Source organism: Camellia sinensis, chromosome 14 (genome assembly GCF_055761805.1).
Source record: "Camellia sinensis isolate YWXY chromosome 14, ASM5576180v1, whole genome shotgun sequence".
NCBI classification, from domain to species: Eukaryota; Viridiplantae; Streptophyta; class Magnoliopsida; order Ericales; family Theaceae; genus Camellia; species Camellia sinensis.
The window spans coordinates 11,973,305-11,995,503 of record NC_138974.1 but is presented as its reverse complement, the minus strand read 5'-3'; the positions used below and the strand labels follow the sequence as shown (position 1 = coordinate 11,995,503).

Below are 22,199 nucleotides of genomic sequence, written 5' to 3'. Positions count from 1 at the left end.
ACAATTCACGACATACATTGTGCGTCGTAAAAAGGAAATACTTTTAACGGCAGACAATGTGTGCGTCGTAAAAAGTGCAATACTTTTAACGGTGGGCGTTGTGTGCGTCGTGAAAAGAATTCACTTTTCACGGCTGGCGTACGTGCGTCGTGTATAATTAATGTATTAACGGCACGCTATATGCATGTCGTAGAAATTTTTATTATTTACGGCGTGCATTGCAAGCCGTAAAAAAATCATCGTTATTACCATTCACGGCCTACGCAATAGACCCGCCATAGTTAGAAAAGTATTTACGACATGCAAAAAAAGTAAGTCGTAAAAGTGAGAAATTACGGCGTGCATTTATTATATGTCGTTGATGTGGTGCCGTAAAAAGTCAGTTTTGTTGTAGTGATAAATTTTGTTATAACTCAAGTTTGGTAAAAAACACAAATAAGTTGATCTGATTAACAATCATTGAAGAGCATTTTCATGTATTTTTTTATTACATATACACCAATCAAACTTTTTGTTATAACTCAGGTTTGGTAAAAAAAACACAAATAAGTTGACCTGATTAACAATCATTTGAAGAGCATGTTCGTGTATTTTTTATTACATATACACCAATCAAACTTTAGTCACAGATCATCGTATACAGCGAACAAAATCAAAAGAATCATACAATCCAACTGATGCATAAAAATCAATAAACAAAAAAGGCAATCAAAATTGAACCTTCAAGTGGGTAGCAGCCTTTTCCTTGTCAGTGAACACTCCTGTGGACTCCACAACAAACTCGGCACCAGTTTCCCTACAGGGGATTTCTTCAGGGTTCCTGAAAATTCATGCAAAATATGCCGAGAATGACTCTGATTTCATTATGATTCAAATGCAGGAAAGTTAAGTGGTGCTAGAAATGGCATAAATACCTGATGCCGAAAACAGTGACCGGTTTCTCCCCGAAAAGAAGGGTCTTTGAATCCTTAACCTTAACATCAGAATGCTTCCAGTGGCCATGAACACTGTCATACTTGAACATGTATGTCTGCACATATCACAATAACAAAATCGCACTTAGCAGTCATACATATATTCTATTACATAAAGCCTACAAATCAATGAAGCTTTGTCACAGATTTTTCATTGTCAAATTACCCTACAATTGCTTCACTTTTTATTTAAATTTCAAATTTTTATAACTTCTTCAACTTTCTTTCTCTTTGTCTACAATAATTTTTTGGGTTAGTAAGTAAAATATGAATTGATTGATTTTCATAGCTCACTCATCATATATACACATCATCTAGTCTATTCTATTATATAAAATCTACAAACCAGTGACAACTTTTTTATTATCAAATTTCCCAGCAACTACGTCCCTTTTTTATTTAAATTGAAATTGTTTTAATTCATCTACTTTTTTTTTTGGATAAGTTATATTTTGCACCCTTATATTTTACGTCAAATCCCACTTTGTCACAAACCTTTTAATTGTTGCAAATAACCCAAGACTTTGAGTCAAGTTAAAATCACACTTAACACACTGTACTTTTCAAAACAAAGTTATACCTATATGACTAGGCCAATAACTACTTGACTCGGAGTTAAGGGGGTTAGAGGGACAATTAAAAGATCAATAAAAAGTAAAAAAATTAAACCATTTTTATAGTAAAGCCATCAAGAGTGTGCTAAAGCCATCAAGAGTGTGCAAAACCTTCTAATATCTATATATCTATACTATATATAACGCAGACAAGTCATTTGATATGAACACTTTGTCACGCAATTTTGATTCCTAAAAACCCATAACAATGATATTTTCTCCAAATATTTTTATCTTACCTAGCCATTACCATAAAGATCAAAAAGTAGATAGTATGGTAAGAAAAGAAAAAAAAAATATTGTGATCTCTCATGTAAGTAAGAAAAGAAATTATTTGTGTTTTCTCACCAAACATGATAGGTAAGAAAGCAAAACAATCATGCTTGGATAGGCAAGAATGCAAAGCATGTGAAAGGGACACGAGTGAGATTTCTTTTTTGCAATATATATATATATAAAAAATCAACTTAGGGTTCATTTGGGATGCGGGTTGACTTTTTGACTATTTTAACCTGGAGTTAAAAAGCCTCATTTGGAATAGGCTTTTTGACTTTTTTGACTTTTGTGAGTGAAAAAATAAAATAATTATGGGTTGAATGTTACATTTTATCCTATTTGGCTAAAATAATCTATTTTGTCTTATATGGCTATTTTAGCCCAAATGGGCATGCCAAACGGGGTTTTACTAACTTATTTAGGCCACATCATCTCTATTTCTTTACACATCAACTTATTTAGGTTACATCACCCCTCTACTTCTCTTCTCTGTATATCATTTTGTAACTAATATAAAAGTCATAAAAAAAAAAAAAATTTAAAAACAAAACCACACCCATCACTAATGCTATGTTTGATTGAAAGATTTGACATTGGATTTAAAAAGGAAAAAGATGCATGAAATTATGTAAAAAAATAAGTATATTTTATTCATATTTCACTCTCTCTTTTCTTTTTTTTTTATTATTTCCAAATCCCTGCTAAAATCTTCTAACCAAACACATCATAAACCTTCCTTTCTCCTCATTTCTCACCCAACTTACAAACCAAACATGAGAAAAGAATTCCATTTCTCATAATTTCTTATTATTTCTCACCAAATCACCCCATTCAAACAGAGTAAAAGCATATGTATAAGCATGCATATACAAACACACATACCATGTAATCAATGGTGATGAAGGGATCATTAACAGCAACCAGTTCAACATCGTTTCTCTGCAGAGCAACTCTGGCTACCAGACGACCAATTCTTCCGAACCCTAAATATATTTCAACATAGATCAATTAATTCAACAACTTTCCACTCCCAAAAAAAAAAAAAAAACTTAAAGCAAGAGAGAAACACTACCATTGATACCGATCTTGATCTTCTTATCAGAACTTACAAGACAACTCACCAACTAAAATTAGACATTGATACACAATAACAAATTTTACGAGACAATTACAAAGAAAAGTGATTACCCATTAGTTTAGAGAGACAGAGGAACAAAGGGTTTGTTTTTTTTAGATAGGGAAAATGAGTTGGGAAGCAGAAAGTGAGGGCTTTTCCCAAAATAAGCTAAAATACCAAGTGATTTTTCAAATTAGGCATAGTTCGGATGGAATTTTAAAAATTTATAAAACCGTAAAAACGTAATTAAACCACATTTTTAATTAAGAGAACGTGGAAACAAACTACGCTTTTAAGTAAATTTATGTTTTTAAGTAAAAAAAAAAAAATTTCTTCAGAAAACGTGGTTAGGATTAAAATGTTAAAATTTTACTAACAAAATTAAGGTTGCGTTTGGTAGAGTTTTGTAAATATAATTTGAGAGTATGAGTTGTATTTTGAGTTTGTGAGTTGTGTAATTATGATTTGAGTATAGAAAATTTGTTTGGTTATAATTTTTAAATAGAGTGTTAAATTGAGTTTTGAATTGAGTGTGGAATTGAATTTTGAAAGTTTGATTTGACATGTGAAGTAAGAAAATTTATTTGATTATGAGTTTTAGAAAGAGTTTTCAAAACTTAATTCAAATTATATAACTCATAACAAAACACACTACTTTCACACCATTAAAAATTCTGATCAACGCTCATAACCAAACGCTTTTTAAAATTCGATTAAAAAAATTATTATTAACAGAAAATAACATTAATCAATTTTTTAATTGAAAATACTACAAAGGAAATAATTTTTTTCCAAAATAAATATTCAAAAAATTTAAATCATAAATATTTAAATAATTTAAATAATCTAAAAAATTTAATAAGCAAAAAATTAAAATAAATATTCAAAAAATTTAAATCGTAAAAATTTAAATAATTTAAAATGTTAATATTTTAAATTTAAAAATAACTCTACACTTAAATCGTAACTAAACACATAAAATAAAACTCAATTAAGAAATTATTTTTAAAACTCATAACCAAACACATAACTCGAAACTCTATACTACTTTCACAACTCTACACTCAAATCGTAACTAAAGACATAACAAAAAAATTAAAATATTTAAAAATATTTTTATAAAATAGAGTTTGAATTTATTTTTATAAAATATTTTAAAATTTAAAAAATTAAAATCGTAATATTTTGAAATTAAAATATTTAAAAATATTCAAAAAATAAAAAAAAAAACTAAAAAAATCGTTTAAATATTAAAATTTAAAATCTTAAAAAAATTAAAATATTTTAAAAATATTTAAAAAATTAAAATATTTATTTGAATTGTGTTTTAAAAAGAGTTTTGAATTATGTGTTTAGTTATGAGTTTTGAAAAGTAAGAGCATCTCCAGCGGTTCACCTAATTTTTCACCAAATCTGAGTACAAAAATGACCATTTTCTCAATTTGATATAGAATGCTCCAATGGTTGATTTTCATCAAATCTGCTCCAGGGACAACCGGCAGATCGACCGGTAAGGCAAAAAAAAAAAAATTTCTTTTTTTAATTGTTTGAACCTACCTATTTGAACTGTTTGAACCTTTCAGTGGTCGACCGGCTGGTCGACCGGTAAGGCAAAAATATATATATATATATATATATTTTAATTGTTTGAACCTACCCATTTGAACTGTTTGAACCATTAAGTGGTCGACCGATTGGTCAACCGGCCGGGCAACTGGCTGGTTGACCAGTTCCTCTCCTCCAACGGTCACAAACAGTAATTTGTTGAAATCTGTATCCTGTTCTCAGTTTGATGATTTTTTTATTCAATTCTCAATTTGATATCAGTTTGGTGAAACCGTTGGAGTTTCAAAAAGTGTCTTTTTCACCAAATTTCAAATTTGATGCCAGGTTTGGTGAACCGTTAGAGATGGTCTAATGATTATGTTTTTAATTGAGTTTTGAGAAATTTGTGTAAAATTATTATTTGAAAACTCCAAACAAACAACACACTCAAATCAATGGGTAGAACTATACTTTAAGATGCTTACCAAACGGAGCCTCAATATCTCATACTAATTTTCTTGATTTTGTTAATTTTAAACAATTAAGAAAATCTCCATTAGCAAGAAGGAAAAAAATGAGTTATTTTATTCATATAAAGTGAATTTTATGCTCACATCCTATTTAATATTGTAGTGTTGTACATGTTTCAATTCAATATAGTTTAAATTTTAAAAGTGACCTAGCCGATTAGGTTAAATCATTTTTGATTTGATTGATTTGTTGGTTTAATCGCAATTTTAGCGATTTTATTAAAATATATTGATTAGATTTGTTTGGTTCGAAATAAACTAAAGATTGATATGATTACATATTGAAAAGCTGAGATTGCTTGATTAAAAATAAACTTTCCGTCCAAATAATTATTAATTTTTATTTTATAATCTCACATCAGAAAAAAAAAAAAATGAGTTGTTTCACTTATATAAAGTGAAATCTTAATAGTGTAGTATTGTGTATACTTCAACTCAAAACAGTTTAAATTTTAATAAAATTAAAATAACATTTAAAAGTTTTAATTAATTATTTTTTGTATAAGTTGGTTGGTCATTTGACCTAACCGATTAGGCTGAACCATTTTGGGTTTGACCGATTTGCCGGTTTAATCGCGATTTCTCATATTGATTTTATTAATTTTAAAAAATTAAAAAAATTTCAATTGGCTAACTTTCATTTAACCATATAAAAATAAAACTCTAATTAGTTTATGATTTATTTTATAATCTCACATCGGGAGAAAAAGAAAAAGCAAAGTTTGTTTCACTATCTATCTATATATTATACAAGGAAAATTGGATTTTTGGGAGAAGCCTTCTACGAGCTCCAAACCCTCATTCTAAAATTATGTATGAAATTTTGAAACTCTCATAATATTTAACTTCAAAATAATTACAATCCCAAATTTTGAAAAAGAAAAAAAAAAAAAAAGAGAGTTGTTTCACTTATATAAAGTATTATAATCCCACATCGAAAAAAAAAATTATTTCACTTATATAAAATAAATCTTATAAAGAGAGTTTTAAGAGAGCAACTTTCTAGAAGTTTCAAACCCTCATCTAAAATTACTAAATTTTTTAAATTTTAAATAATTAAGAAAATTTTCATTGGTTAGCTTCCATTTACTTTTTATTTTACAATCCCATATCGGAAAAATAAATAAATAAAATAAAATAAAATAAAAATAAAAATAAAAATAAAAATAGAGGATGGATTTTGATTGAGAAGTTTATGTCAATTTTGATTAAACCGGAATAAGATATCTCGACTGGGCATAAATCCAAACGAAACTCTTTTTTGATTGAAATCAATCACATCAAAACCCGTGGGTAGGGAAGAGAGTAAGAGAGCAGGTAGGGAAGAAGACAACAAACAATCTCTGGATGTTTCCTAGTTTGGTTTGGGATTCTGTGTTGGTGACTATGGTGAAGGAGTAGGGTTGAGAGGTATCAGATAAAATAGTAGATGAAAAAATCTTGAATGCTTCTTCTGATTTGTATGATATGGCAAATTTCTATTGCCTTGCCTTGAAGTCTATAGTTTACGGGATATCCGTTTTAAACTTAATCTCTTTTTGTGATTAATAAAACAAAAATTATATTGTGTTCATTTTTATGTATTGCAAATCAATTATCAAATCTCGTATCTTTTATTGTCTTCTCAATTTCCCAATATAAGGTCGTGTGTGTTCCATTCGCTCGATCAATCACAATCTTCATAACACATGTTCTCCAATTTTATTTTTTTTATTACTATTTTTTCACAAAATCTTGTATAATTTTTTTTTTTTTTTTTTTTTGGGAGGGGGGTGGGGGGGGGGGTTTATATATGTGTGGTGTTGATAATAGTTTACACAACTGAATTAAGAAAACACTTGGATAAGATTTTATAAAATTTATTGGTAGGGTCTATTTTTGAAAAAAAAAAATCTTGTTGTCATATATCTTAAAAATATACTTTTAAAAAATATAATTTTAACAACTCCAAACAATCCCTAGTCAAAAAGTGTACTTATTTGAGGTACTTATAACTTATTTTATTCTATATTTTGTGCAACTTATATATACAACATATTTATTGAAAATAACGTAAATAAATAAATTATCCGTAAGTTGAAAAATTTACTTTTGACTTTAATTTTTTTATTATCAATTTTAAATTTATAATAAGTTATAGCAAACAGGCCATTGTTATGTATTTTAAACTTCTACATAAGCCTGGAGATAATACAGGCCTATGCCATTCATTAGGCCCAAAATTGACACAACGGACACAGTTAAAATTTAGTTTGGGCTCCACGTCAGCCCAAAAAGAATTGCATATCTTCTATTTCTTTTTGGTAGGAGATACTCATCAAGGAAGGGATCTTCTGTCCAAAACTATATCTCCCTCTTCCTCTGTCCCAGGCCACTCTTCATCACACGATCAAGTAAGAGAGACCGTGACGGTGTAGCTTGGGACAAGAAGACACTCTCCATCGCATGATCAAGTTAGAGTGATTGTATAGTAAAAAAATGGTTTGAGACAGGGTAGTCTCACCCGATCTCATCTGGTGAGAATCCCAACCTCCTCATTTGGCATACTAATATCTATATTCATAAAAAAATATAAAAAATATAAAAAAATTGAACCCTTAGCGTCTTAAGTATGTACATCCATCAACTTCAACTCATTGCAGAATGAAAGGATATAACAATTATCATTTTTTCCCCTCAGGCTATGTTTGATTCATAAGACTAATAGTGAAAATATTAATAATCTCATCAAAGTAATGTAATATTCACTATCCAATTGGATTACTATAATAAATTATCCCCTTGTCTATTGTTTGATTTACATTGGATAAGAAAACATATAAATATAGGATTACAATTATATTTATCTTTTTTTCTAATCTTATCCTCCATCAATGTTTCTTCACAATCTTTACTTTATCGAAATTTCTTCATAAACGTGGTTTTGAATAAAATTATAAATAAATAAATAAAAGCAAAATACAAAATGCAAAATACAAAGGTCATGTTTAGTTTGTTTTTTAATTTTTTTTAAAATATAAATTAATTTGATAAAATAAATATCAAAAAATATTTCTAAAATTTTAAAAATTATTTTTAGCTTTCTAAAATATAAAATTATATAAAAATAATAAGTGTTTTAATTTTTAGTCAAAGGTAAAAGTGTTTTTTTATTTTATTTCTCAGTTCAGGATAAATAATCCCCCTACCCTATTAATACTAATTCTACAAATTTGTTGGATTAATCATCCTGAAACAAAATTTCAAAACAAACACAGGATTATTGGATCTACGGATTAATAATTTCAATCTCATATTCTAATCCTCTCAATCAAACATACCCTTAGAGTATTAAATTCATGAGACAATATGGCTTAAAAAATCAGAGGTAGTGTTTGTTGACGCAATGCCAATATGATTTCAAAAAAAAATTCTTTCAAATTGAAAGAGGATGTATTAAAAAAGGTAATTAATCAAAAGCACATTTTAGTGTACTTCTAGGTATTTGAGCTAGCAGAGTTATGCTATTACATATTATATACTAATAAAGAAAGATTATATACTAGCATACATGTTTTTCCTGCACTTTCCAAAGCCAATTAAGGGACTAATTGAAAGGATTCAAAGGTTGTACAGTACAACTTTTACAGCACTAGATAGCACACAATGATTAGAATAGAGCTAAACTTCTTAATGTCAAATATCACATATTTAAACTCTCTTGCAGTACTTCATAATCTAGTAATAAATACCATTGAGCTTGATGCAAAGTAAGTAAATCATGAGAAGGCGAAACCAAACTACCTAACTGAAGTACCTAAGTTGTCTTCAATTGTTCAGCATCAAGGACTTGTCAATTTCTTACTACTTCATTCCTGCAACACCAAACAAGCATCAATAATGTTATGTGTATAGAAGAACAATGAATCTTGGTTACGTATTGAATTTTTTTTTTTTCGGTGTACTTTTTTTGCGATTTTTGTTATGTGAACATAGCATTACTGCAAATCAAAATCTTAGTAACGTATAGCTTCTCTAGTATACATTGAGAGCAAATAGTAACCTTATGTGCACAGAAAAGTGTAATGAACACTTACAAATTTGGGATATATCGTGCCAAGATTTTTATAGAACTTATTTTCTTATAAACATATTGATTTTTGTATATATATCTATATTGTGCATAGCATCACTGCAAATCAAATTCTTATCAATATTTGTATAGCTGGCCTAGAATTAAAGATTAATAAAATGAAAAATGTTTCCTCACATTGTTAGTGCCCTCAGACATCAACCCGGCTGGTGAATTTGGAATGTACCTGGCCCACTATTTCACATAAAATTAGAATAAAATTAGAAATGTAACAAAATAAAGAAGCATTTTTGTTTAGTGATCATCATGAACCAAAACACTTTGAAAAGATAACTTACATTTTTAGCAGCGGCGCTAAAAGCTTCTCGGTGTGGTTTCTCAGGATTGGCCATTTTGATACGCTGTATCTCCTCTCTTTCATTGCAGAACATACATAAAATGCAACATTTCAGACTTAAAAACAGTATCAAACAACAAAAACAATTAGGTTTAGCAATAATAGTGGGTGAAAAATCATTTGTTTTGTAGATTTTTTCTCACTTCATGAATCGATTGTAGGCAGATGGAAGTCAGTGCTTTTTCTCCGGTGCTGCAAATGCAAAACAATCCAAACATAAACCAGAAGTTATGAGATCAATTTACTTGATTGTAAGTAAATTAACACCAAAAAAAAAGAAAAAAGAAAAAAAATTGAGGGATATATATTGATGATCTACGTTTTACAACAAAGGGTGCTTTGGGAGACACTTGCTCGCTTGATGTCGATGAAGATGAGGACGAAGACTGGCCCTTCTTGATTTCACAGCCAAAACCCTACACCGATGGCGATAGACAACATTCATTAGGGAAATTTTTTTCCTTCATTATATCTTTTTCTTTTTTCAGGTCTACTACAAGTACAGAAATCAATTATAAAATTAGATACAGAATACCCATTAAAGAGACAAAATTTTACAAGATTTGTTGGTAGGTCAACTTATATATTTTGTGTCATGTTTTATGACCGATTTATGTGTTGGTAGATTTTTTTTTTGGGAAGCAAAAAACTCAAAAAATATGGTACACAAAGGCCACTGTTAGGGATAAAGCAACTGCCACAACTACCATAAGACTATAGGTGCTATAACAAGAAGTGATGTTGTATGAAGAAGAAGAGCTGTACGCAGTATGTAGAGTTAACCTGAAGACTTGTTTGATGATCAAAATATTGTCCTTGAAGTGGAGGTCTTGTGCTAAGAAAAGAGAGGTTACTGCAATGGCCACATTTCACTGTCACAGTGTCTAACAACCTTTTGCATGGAATCCCAACCTAGGAAAATAGCCAGAGAGAGATAGAGAGAGTTTATATATCTATACAATTATATAAAGCACATAACTCAAATAATTTTGATTTCCGAAAAATTACAGCAATATTAAATTTTTCTCAAATATTTATATTTGCTTAGAAGTTATTGTAAAGATATAAAAAGTAAAAAAATAACTTATGTTCACTACTGGATTCTCTTTTCACTTTCAACCACCCATGATCTCTGTATTGAGAGTTTCAATTACATACGTAGTGTGATCTCTATATATACACACATTTTATAAGCATTTTCTCTACGAGATAAAAGCACCAAAACAACAAATTAGTGTATTTAGAAAGCAACAAAGAATAGGATCACTGTTGTATTAAAAAATGAGTCAGAAAAAGTTTTTTTTAAAAAAAAGGGTCTCTTATATATCATTTATTTATATCACTGATCTACTTGATAAGATATCATTTGTTTGCATTAATTTCTTAATAAATTATCTTCAAGGAAACTAATCATAACTATTATATAGGAGCCTAGGAGGTGACACAAAAAAGTGATAAATAATCAGTAATACATCCACACACACAAGTAAAATAAAATAAAACAAATTAAATTAAATCAACAGAAGATTAAAAAGGGTTTTATTGATTGAAAGGGACAAGTTTCAGAACACAAAATTCGACCCCTCCTTTGATTATTTTTGTTTGCCTTGCCCATTGTAGCAAGGGTGATACTGAAGTCGTCGTTGAAAGAGATAGATAACATGGTTGGATAATGAATAGATAGATAGATGAGACATAGATTGATCTATGTTGTTGGCTAGCTTCTTTTATATAGAAACTAGATCTTGCACATATATAGAGGGTTTTAAGAGTGTGAAATTGAGTAGTTATTACAGCAAGAACAGTGTTGCAGAAGTTGCAACGAACGTAGCATAGATTGTCGGCTGGTGGAACCAAATCCATGGAAGCTTTCTCTCCACCTGAGTTCATTGACGAAGATGAAGAAAAAGATGAAGAGGAAGAGATGGTTTGAATGAAGTGAGTGGGTCCAAGATAGAAAGGGTTTGTGAATATGTAGTGTAGTAATAAATAGGTGGGAATTGTGACGTTGGAGATAGTGTCAAAAAGAAAAAAGAAAATGAAAATCTAGGATTTAAAAAATTGACAATTATTAAAATAGAATATGTGGTGGATCTTACAAATTCAAATAGTCCACGAGCCATAGACAATCCACACTCTTTATCTAAATTATAAATTTTAGAATAAAAATTTTAAAAAAAAAATCTCAATATTTGATCTTTGTATCCAAATAAATCCTAAATTTTTTATTTTGTCACTTTATAATCTTTTGATTTGTTTTTAATCTAAATTATTTATCTATTTTCATTAAGTAAAGTCGATAAAAAAAAACGATATAAGCCATTAAACTCAAATTTTGTGAACGTGTATATACTCTTTTAAGTCCAACAACATATTAGCAATCGCCTTTGCTGCTGATTCTGAGTTGGTTCAATGCGGAGTTACATGGACCACAGTTTTATCTCATGGTATGTACCATTCACTTGATCAAAACCTAGACAATTTAACTAAATCCATATTAAAGACAATCATAACCCTTTTTGTCTATAATCATCTGCTCAGTTGCACTAAATCCCAGATGAAAAAGAAAAAAGAAAAAAAAATTGCAAAAGGAGTTGGATTTCCATACAACACAAATGAGTATATGACCATAGTTATTTCACATTGATTCCACTGTCTGTAATTTTAAGAAATTGATATTTCATTAACTTTTTTTAACCCTTCCACACCACACCCATGCAGCCAAAGGCAGAGCAGAGCTAAGTTGGGGCAGGGGAGCAATTGTTGAGTTTTAATTTTTGATTAATGATATATAAACAAAATTCTTATACAAAATGCCATTCATACATCATAAAAAATAAAAATCAATATAAAAATTTCAATGGGTCTCCAAAACCAAAAAAATACAATAAAAACTTGAGTTAATTACTTAAAAGTCCTATTTATAAATGCTATGGTAACTCAAGTTTTATCTAGGGTGTTTTGCGAAGATGGTTAAAAGTTATTTTTTAGTTATTTTTGATTTTTTTGTGAGAGAGACAAGCGGGTCGAAAGTTGGATAGTGGCTTTTAACCCACTTCCCAAAATAGAAGATGTTTTGAACCAATAAGTCCTATTTTGTAAAATTAAGAATATTATCAATTTTTTTTTCTAATTCACCGTCTGGACTGGAAGGACCCAACTCCTTGTGTTGAAATTATGGTTCATTTACACAGGCACCATCTTTGATAGTTCATACATCATTCATTCAGATATGATGTTTTTAAGTAGTCACATTTAGTGTCTGAAACTCAATAACAAACATGCTCCCATTCTTATGAAACATAAATGTATTTAAAAACAACATACCTTGTCAAGAGTAAGAGCCAAATTCTGAAGCCTTTGGTTGTAGACTCCCTCTGCCTGTCTCATACAAAAACAAAAGGGATAAATATCAACAACAGTTAACAGCAAGAATACCTCTCAATATATTACTCTAATCCTAAGTTCACATGGAAAACAAAGACTAAGGGAGAACTTAGTGTGTATGTGTGTTGTTGGAAGGGAGGGGGTGCTGTCAGTAATATTCACCTGGACCTCAGCATCACTTTTTTCAACCTCAATGGAGATATCTACAAAGTATTTCCTCTTTTCTTCCAAATTATGCCTCAAAATCTCCTCAGGAAGCTTAGTTCGTTCAAAATTGATAAATCTCACCTTCACATAAGATGAATGTTTCAGATGAACAGAATCTTTTAAAAGGCTAAACCCATAAATGCAAGCTAGATATAGCATAGATATATACCAGACGAGCTGAGTAAGCAATCAGCCAACCCGGCAATCCCCCAAGTAAACAACTTCCCAAACCAGCCCTACCCAAGTCAATATAATCTTCTTCAGATACAAAATTTAATTCACAAGCCCCTAGCAACAAGTGATGTCGATCCAGTATTCCATGCCAATCCTTCAGAACCTAGTGAATATTAGAATAAAGTTAAATGAAAATATAACTGACTTAATTTCAATAGGAAAGGAATAACCACATTTACCACCACATGAAAATACTAAAAGTAAATAAACATGGATGGTTTGCTGTAGAAACTGCTCCCACTCTGAGCTTACTTTAAGGAAAGATAGGATTGTGCAATACCACTGGTTCTGAAGCTTGCCGTGTTATTTCGGAAAGGGGAAAGGAATTCATTATAGATTAAGAGTTGAGTAAGGGGGGCAGAGCTTGAAGCTCATCAGCCGCAGGAACAAGGAGCGAATCCTCCAAAAATGGAATGAGCTTACAACAGCCAGAATTCTAATGAAGCAAGCCCCTTGTACAAGGCCGGTTGAACCCCAAACTCCACGGGACCAACTAAAACTTTCTTTTCCTTTCCTTTTGCTTTTGTTTTGTCCAGTTGACAAAACTTGATGTGATATTCAGATTTGGAAATTACAGTTAAGAAAAACATATTCAAGCCCGTACCTTCTGAAAGGCTCCTTCACCCGTCAGATTCAAGTAGCTCCCACGGCAAACTTGGCTCCCACATAAACAAACTGATGCTTCATATTCTTCTTTACTCTGCAGCATAATAAGCAGACATACATTGCCAGCAATATTATAATAGTTTCTATTAACAATCACACAAATTATCACCCAGAATAGAAATAAAAATAAAAGCTTAACAAGCTCAAAACACACACCTCCGTAACAGAATTATAATCAAATGTGATCTCTTCACCATATTCAATTGGGCGTACTGCATAGATTCCAATCTGGTACTGACCATCAACAGCAGTAACTCTGCTTTCACAGAAAGGAGGAATGAGTATGCAACATTCAGACAAGCACAACTAGTCAATCATGAAGGGAAAATTTTATCAAATGATATAGAGCAAACTTGTTAAAAAAAAATAAATAAAAAAAAAAGAAGAAGAAGAAGCAAACAAACAAACATAAATCCATCAAACAGACTAGGGGTGACGGTGGGGATGGAGATGAGGATGGGAAAAGTGGGAGGAAGAAGTCAAGGAGAGCCCCAACAATGAGATTCGAATAATTGCAGGATTTTTTTTTTTTTTTTTGCAAGTTCTTGAAACAATTATACAATACAACTAAATGGTTTTCGGGGTCACTTTTTGTTACTTCTAATTACTTCTTTGATAAGATGTTTGTCACTCAAACCAAGATAGAGCAATTAACCAAAAAGGGCAACAAGCTTCTGTCTACAATAGCACAAAATATGAAAGCAAAATTTGACAAGTATTGGAGGAATGGGGAGAAAATCAATCTACTTGTTTATGTTGTTATGGTTCTTGATCCCCTAAAGAAATTTAAATGTTTGAAATTTTGTTTCTTACAATTAGTTGAAAAAGTGGTGAGTGAGATGACAGGCGGATGATTCAATAAGTGTCCAAATGTCTAATTTGAGTGAAGCTTCTGGGACGAAGGTGGATGATGATTGTGATAATCTACGTCTCTAATTGCTTCTCAATTTAGATTTTTTTTGGAGGAGAAATATACTAGCATGTGTAAGTCTGAAGAAGATAAATACTTGGCCAACTTGTGTGAAGCTTCTAATGAAGAGAATTTAGATATATTGGGATCATGGAAGGTCAATTCTTCGAAGTAAAGAGTGTGGTCGACAATACCCATCTATACAGTTGTTTCTCAGCCTTTTGTTTTGGAAGACACATACTTGATTCATTCCGTAATTCATATCTCCCATGATGCTAGAGATTCTGATTTGTGCACAGAATTGACTTCATTGCTTCTGAGTTGGCCTTTAGTACAGGACACATAGTTGATCCATTTGATTTATGTACACAATTGGCTTCAAACAACATATCCCATTTCTCTTCGAAAGGCAATGGATGATGTTGAGTAATTTATATAATACAAATTTCGGATTATTTCTATAAGTATGCTATGTACTATCAATGAAAACTCTCTACTAAACATGTATATAAATATATAAAATTATATATATCATATAATCATATTAAATGAAATGAATCTTACTATTCCCGATTAACTATTTTAGCAATAAGATTCACAATTCCATTCGTGATTTGACAATAATAGCTATAATTCATAGCTTCAAACAATCACAAAAATCAACAAAATTCCAAGATGCAAAAATGAAAAATTCAAGAGATTCAATTTGCTAACCAATTTTTAGTTTTTATCTCTCCTAGGGGTTACCTGTATAAATTTTTTGAATACCAACAAAAGCATACACCCACTAAGAATCACGGACACGGAAATTTTCAAAAAATGTTTTTCAAAAAATGCAAAACACGGGCATGTGCGCACAAAATATAAAATTTTATATATTTGTTATATGTCATATATATATGAAAATATCATTCCAAGAAAATAAACAAATATAATATAACACTAATTTCTATAAATTGACATTGTTTTTCTTTTTATCATCATATTCTAAGTTATTTTGTTTAAACTTATAATTAGTTTCATGTGTCTAACCAATGAACGCGTGTGTTTAAATAATGGAAACGTGTGTCCTCCATGTGTCCCAAGAGTGTATGGGACTAAATTTTTTTTTAAAAAAACTAAGACCCATTTGGATGAGTGTCAGACACGCCAAGAAGTGTCCCACACGAACACGCCACATTTTTAGAAGTGTCCGTGCTTCTTAGCCACCCACAACACGAACGCAAAGATGATGTTTTAATGCTATTCAACACACAAATGGTCCAATGGGAGCAAGAATTTCCAAGAACATTTTGTTTCCAAGCAAAAGAGTCGTTTTCAAGTAGTGTACAACCGATTACATATTAGAGGAGCCAAACAGGCAGGTTTAGGCCGGTCAAAATAGGTTATGCATTTAAAACAACTCAGCCCAAATCTGCCCATATAATAAACGGGCTTAAACGGGTTGCTTTGGACTGAACAAATGAACATGAACAACACATTTACTTCATTAATTTTTATTTCAAAAATTACAACAAATTTATTCAGTGAATTTTAAATAATAAAAAAATAAAAATAAAAAAACAACTTATTTTGATTTTTTTAAAAAGATTTTCATATAAATAATAATAATATAAAAATAATTAATCTTTGCAAACTTCTTGCTATTTTTACTTTTTGAGAATATTACAGCAAAAATGAACAATGAAAAAATGGAAACACAGGCTCTAGATTAAATCAACAAGAACATAGAGGATGTTATTCTCCGAGCTAATAGATTGGGTGTTCTACATTGCTTAAGGTTGCTCTCCCTCTACTTCTTTCTCGATCCTCTGCTTCATTATAGGATTTACTGGGTTTGTCTTCAGGTTCTCAAGCTATTCTCAGACTATGTGGTGCTGGTGCTGGTGCTGGTGCTGGTGCTGGTGCTGGTGCTGCTGGGGGAGGTGGAGTAGCGGTGGCAGCAGCAATGGTGGTGTTGGTGCTGGTGCTGGTGCTGGTGCTGGTGGAGTGGCAGCGACAGTGGTGGTGGAGTTGTAATGGAGATGATAGTGTTGGTGTGGTGGAGGAAGTGGTATCCGTTTAAATGGTTTAAACGGATACCATGTCCAACCCATTTAAGCCCAATTTTAATTGGGTTTGTAAAATGCAACCCATTTATGAATTTGGACAGGTTTAGACCGGCTTTTAATGGGTGTAATTGGAGACAAAACTTCAAGTTCATTTTAAGCAACAATATATACATGCTCACTATTGATAAGTTGAATAGTTACTTCTAAAATTTTGTATTTTTCCTCTTTGGAGATACACTTTCTAATAATGTGTGCAACAAAAAACACCATCAAAAATTCGTGGATAAGCAATCATACAGCCATGCATTTCACAGAGAGGGGACATGAATACAAGTATATATCACTTACTTTGCTTCACAATTAGGGCGACATGAATGACAAATTCGACTTGCGTAGTTTGCTTTGTGCATCGCATCAACAACAACTAAATCATACCCATCAGCATCACCCTGGCAAATAAGAGCACACGATCAAATGAACAAGTTCAAACAATCAAGAAGAAACACAAGGTCGTAACAACTCAAGCACAAAATTTGTTCAAGTAAAGCATAAAGTGCACCTTTGGCCGCTCAAGATAAATGTTGTAGAACTCTGGCGCTGGATCTTTAGAACTTTTTTGCAAAGAACGAATCCCATCTTGCTTCTCAAACCATTTCCAACCAGGACAAACCTATAACCATAAAAAGGAAAAGTATTTGCTTCCCCAATCAAACTAGGTTTCCTAGCTACTACGTAACTCAAGAAGCACTTTTTGCTTTTGAAAAAGGGGAACATGAAGAAGGAATGACTATCAGCCAAAGGCCTAAGCTGTTTGCTTGCCAGGGCAATTCAAGTGTAACTGTCCAATGAACGACAATAAAAAATGCTCTATTGATGGTTCATCCTCAAAGCTAATGTTAATCTAAGTAATTTTAATACAACAACAATAACAATATTTACTAGTAGACAAATTTATCAAACTGAATATCCACATCAAACTATAGCAGAACTATATAAAAGATAGGCCTGAAACTGATATCATTAGAATGGAGCACATACTTTCTACATAATAGAAACTTGCCAAAAAAGGCCTTCCCCATTCTGGCCCCCGAAATTGAGGGCACTGACAAGATATAATCAATAAGTAGCCCCAAATTCACAACAGAAAGGTTCCCAATCAAGGTTGAAGCACAAAAGGGGAGTTAGTTAAATGAGTTCACTAGAAAAACTATGGTGATGTATACTCTAGAAACTGTCCTACTATGATATGCAACCTGGAATTGAGGACTCGGTAAATGCTGCAACAGTGAAGAATCTCCCCAGTATCTACTTTGTGGACCAAAGAGTTAGTTATCTAGAATAATAAGAACTTACAACCCTTCGACTAAAGGGGAACATACAGATTCATACTGCATTTTTGACAAACCACCAAATCAGGTACTGACACAAATTACTTGGGTAGAACTCACCCTTGAAAACCGTCTTGCAAGGGGAGGACACCCAAGATGCTGCATAGGTGCATCCGATCTCATACTTGACGTGGTGGCTGACTCTGATACCAAATGATACAAACCACTTGGGAACAACTCACCATTGAAAACTGACTTGCAGGGAGAGGGTCTTGAAGAGGCTTATACGCACACAACCAAGGCTTTTGTTGACCGATGTGAAATCGTAACAAATGCCAAAAAAAAAATCACCAGATCAAAAGAAAGAACTTCATTTGCACAGTGGTACTAAACAAATACTGGGACTAGCTATATACGTAAGCAAACATAAGAAATTGAATCAGACAAAAACAATTCATGGGTGGCTTTCATTCAATCACAGCCCAAGGCCATCTTTAAAAAAATAAAATAAAATAATAATAATACCTTAAGATTGCTCATTCAGTCATAAAGAAAAATAAATTGAGCTAATGAGGATATATTGAGACTAAAAATACCTTTAATAGAAGGCCATCCTTGGCCAGCTTATAATTGCTGTCAGCATGATTTTTAGCCACAACATGCTCGTCTGCCCAAAATATGTACCACTTCGCCCAATCAACAGTCTTGTTATAAGGAGCTTCACATAGTTTTCTGCTCCCAACCATATATACAAACCAAACTCATAAGACTGCAGAAAAGAAAAACCAAACAAAATGGGGAACAAAAGTATTAATACCCCATCAAGCCAATGAGAGAACCGCCTGACAAAGCAATGGCAAAAACACCCCTCTCCTTCACTGACACCTCCGACATAAAACTTTTTAAGGAACTCTAGTACAAAGCAACCAGCTCCAGTTAGAAGATATGTGAATGCATTTCAATCCATATTTGTTCTACAAAAATAATAATAAAAGAATGAAAATGGCACCATCAAAGTTATACAAATCTCTTCTCTAGGGTAATAGGATAAAGCATAAGAAAATACATGGAAAATATTCCGAAAAAACTAGTTTTGAAACTAAGAAAATGTATCATATTCCCAAAACTACATGTGGACTGCACTCCCAGTGCCATTTATCTTTGTTTTGGGCCTTGGTGTCATCTCCTTTCAAAAGGATACCTTTGTGTTTTATTTCTAGAGATTGGAGAGCCATTTGTTATTTGTTATTTGTAATTTGCTCTCCACATTTCTTTTTGGTGGATTCATTGTCCTCCCTTTTTCTTGTGTTTCTTGTCTTACTCTGTTCAGTAATATTTCTCCATAGCATATCCACAAAAAAAAAAAAACTGCACTCTGACTGCTCACCGTGTCATAGAATGAGGTACCATCGTGAATGCCACCTTGAACTAACTTGATTTGAGTTGCAGGATATCATTTGTCGGTTCACAAGACAAACCTAGCATGCAAAATTGCCCTTGCTAATTGTATCGTCCCAACCCCCCCCCCCGCCCCGCCCCCAACCCAACCCCCCAGCCCCCCCGCCCCGCCCCGCCCCCCCAACCCAACCCCCCCACCCCCCCCAACCCACCCCTCACGTCACACACGTCACTCCCGTCACACACGTCACTCCCGTCACACCCGTCACACACGTCACTCCCGTCACACACGTCACACCCGTCACTCCCGTCACACACGTCACTCCCGTCACACCCGTCACTCCCGTCACACATGTCACACCCGTCACACCCGTCACACCCGTCACTCCCGTCACACCCGTCACTTCCCTCCCCTTCCCTCACTCCCCTCTCGTCACTCACATCACACCCGTCACTCCCCTCCCCTCCTCTCACTCCCCTCACGTCACTCTCGTCACTCCCGTCACTCCCGTCACTCCCCTTCCCTCCCCTCACGTCACTCCCGTCACTCCCCTCACGTCACACCCGTCACTCCCCTCCTCTCCCCTCACTCCCCTCACGTCACACCCGTCACTCCCGTCCCCTCACGTCACTCCCGACACTCCCCTCCCCTCACGTCACTCCCCTCACGTCACACCCGTCACTCCCCTCCTCTCCCCTCACTCCCCTCACGTCACACCCGTCACTCCCCTCCCCTCACGTCACTCCCGACACTCCCCTCCCCTCACGTCACTCACGTCACTCCCCTCACTCCCCTCCCCTCACGTCACTCCCCTCACTCCCCTCCCCTCCCGTCACTCCCCTCACGTCACTCCCATCACTCCCCTCACTCACGTCACTCCCCTTCCCTCCCCTCACGTCACTCCCGACACTTCCCTCCCCTCACGTCACTCTCGACACTTCCCTCCCCTCACGTCACACCCGTCACTCCCTTCCTCTCCCCTCACTCCCCTCACGTCACACCCGTCACTCCCCTCCCCTCACGTCACTCCCCTCACTCCCCTCCTCTCCCCTCACATCACTCCCCTCCCCTCACGACACTCCCGTCACTCCCCTCCCCTCACGTCACTCCCATCACTCCCCTCACTCACGTCACTCCCCTTCCCTCCCCTCCCGTCACTCCCCTCACTTGCGTCCTCCCGTCACTCCCGTCACTCCCCTCCCGTCACTCGCGTCACTCCCCTCTCCTCCCCTCCCGTCACTCCCCTCTCCCCCCCCTCCCGTCACTCCCCTCACTCACGTCACTCCCCTCCCCTCACTCCACTCCCCTCGCTGAGTGGTGGTGGTGGTGGTGGTGGTGGTGGTGGTGGTGGTGGAATAAGGGGAGGTGTTGGTGGTGGTATAGGTGGTGGCAGGGGTATTGGTGGTGGAATAGGGGGAGGTGTTGGTGGTGTTGGTGGTGGTGGTGGTGGTGGTGTTGGAGGAGGCGTTGGTGGTGGTATAGGTGGTGGTGGTGGTGTTGGAGGAGGTATTGGTGGTGGCGGTGGTGGTATTGGTGGGGGCATAGGTGGTAGTGGTGGTGTTGGAGGAGGCCGTTGGTGGTGGTATAGGTACTGGCGGGGGTATCGGTGGTGGTGTAGGTAGTGGTGGTGCTATTGGAGGAGTTGGTGGTAGTGGTGGTGGTGGTGGTGGTGGTGGTGGTGGAGGAGGTATTGGCGGTGGCGTTATGAAAGCTCCCTCCCCCTCCCTCTGTATCAAAGCTCCCTCCCCCTCCCCCTCCCCTTTCAATCGCTGCCTCCCCTCCCCTCCCCTCCCCTATATATGAAACTCAGAAAATAAAAATAAAAATAAAAATAAATTCAAAATTACCTCCGTATGGCTCAACTATACCAGACGGCGGGAAGCTGAGATGGAAGGAAGCCTCATACGTCGCGGATTTCATGGTGATTGGCGGCATCATTGCCGCGACTTGATTCTTTTCCTTAGTCAGTTCACCCCCTTCCTGCTGATCCTGCTGTGCCGTAAAACGGCACAGTTTCACCATTTTTTTTTTTTTTTTTTTCTCTCATGTTGTTACTATGTTTTTTTAAACTCTAAAATATTAAAAAATAAATAAATAATTTAAGAGTTAAACCTAAACTCTAAAATAAAAAAAAAAAAATTTAAAAATTAAACCCTAAATCCTAAACCCTAAAATAAAAAAATAAAAAAATAAAAAAATTTATATCAAACCATATATATATTCATATACTTTATATTTCTAAACCATATATATATTTTCGACATGTCATATATCAAACATGAGCTCAAAATGAAACAACACGAATTTGTTCAGTGCAACTTATTATAAATTAAAAATTGATAATCAAAAATAAAAATTAAAGTATTCATTTCTTAGTTTAAATTATTTTTACATAATAAATTAAAAGCAAAAGTTTAATCAAATAATTTGTCAAAAACTTTTAGAATAAAAAAAAGTATAATCAATTAAGATAAACCGCATTAAACCGTCCC

At 33.9% G+C, this 22,199-nt stretch overlaps 2 protein-coding genes across 2 annotated transcripts; both read right to left on the bottom strand.

Moving 5' to 3' along the window:
* Positions 1-541: 541 nt before the first annotated feature.
* LOC145807944 (glyceraldehyde-3-phosphate dehydrogenase, cytosolic-like) lies at positions 542-3,125 on the bottom strand. The gene is made up of 5 exons (XM_082907000.1): positions 3,053-3,125; positions 2,937-2,969; positions 2,747-2,847; positions 915-1,030; positions 542-820 (listed from the first exon to the last, which is right to left on the bottom strand). Exons 1-5 carry the CDS (start codon positions 3,054-3,056, stop codon positions 709-711), a joined length of 366 nt encoding a protein of 121 aa, XP_082763126.1. The 5' UTR covers positions 3,057-3,125; the 3' UTR covers positions 542-708.
* A 5,480-nt stretch (positions 3,126-8,605) lies between these two features.
* Positions 8,606-19,819, bottom strand: LOC114312376 (histone-lysine N-methyltransferase ATXR3). The gene is made up of 16 exons (XM_082906998.1): positions 19,696-19,819; positions 19,126-19,220; positions 18,905-19,040; positions 17,540-17,650; positions 17,329-17,429; positions 14,176-14,275; positions 13,958-14,053; positions 13,289-13,456; positions 13,075-13,200; positions 12,853-12,906; positions 10,309-10,437; positions 9,845-9,941; positions 9,669-9,717; positions 9,467-9,542; positions 9,306-9,362; positions 8,606-8,910 (listed from the first exon to the last, which is right to left on the bottom strand). Exons 2-13 carry the CDS (start codon positions 19,200-19,202, stop codon positions 9,698-9,700), a joined length of 1,215 nt encoding a protein of 404 aa, XP_082763124.1. The 5' UTR covers positions 19,203-19,220; positions 19,696-19,819; the 3' UTR covers positions 8,606-8,910; positions 9,306-9,362; positions 9,467-9,542; positions 9,669-9,697.
* Positions 19,820-22,199: the final 2,380 nt, after the last annotated feature.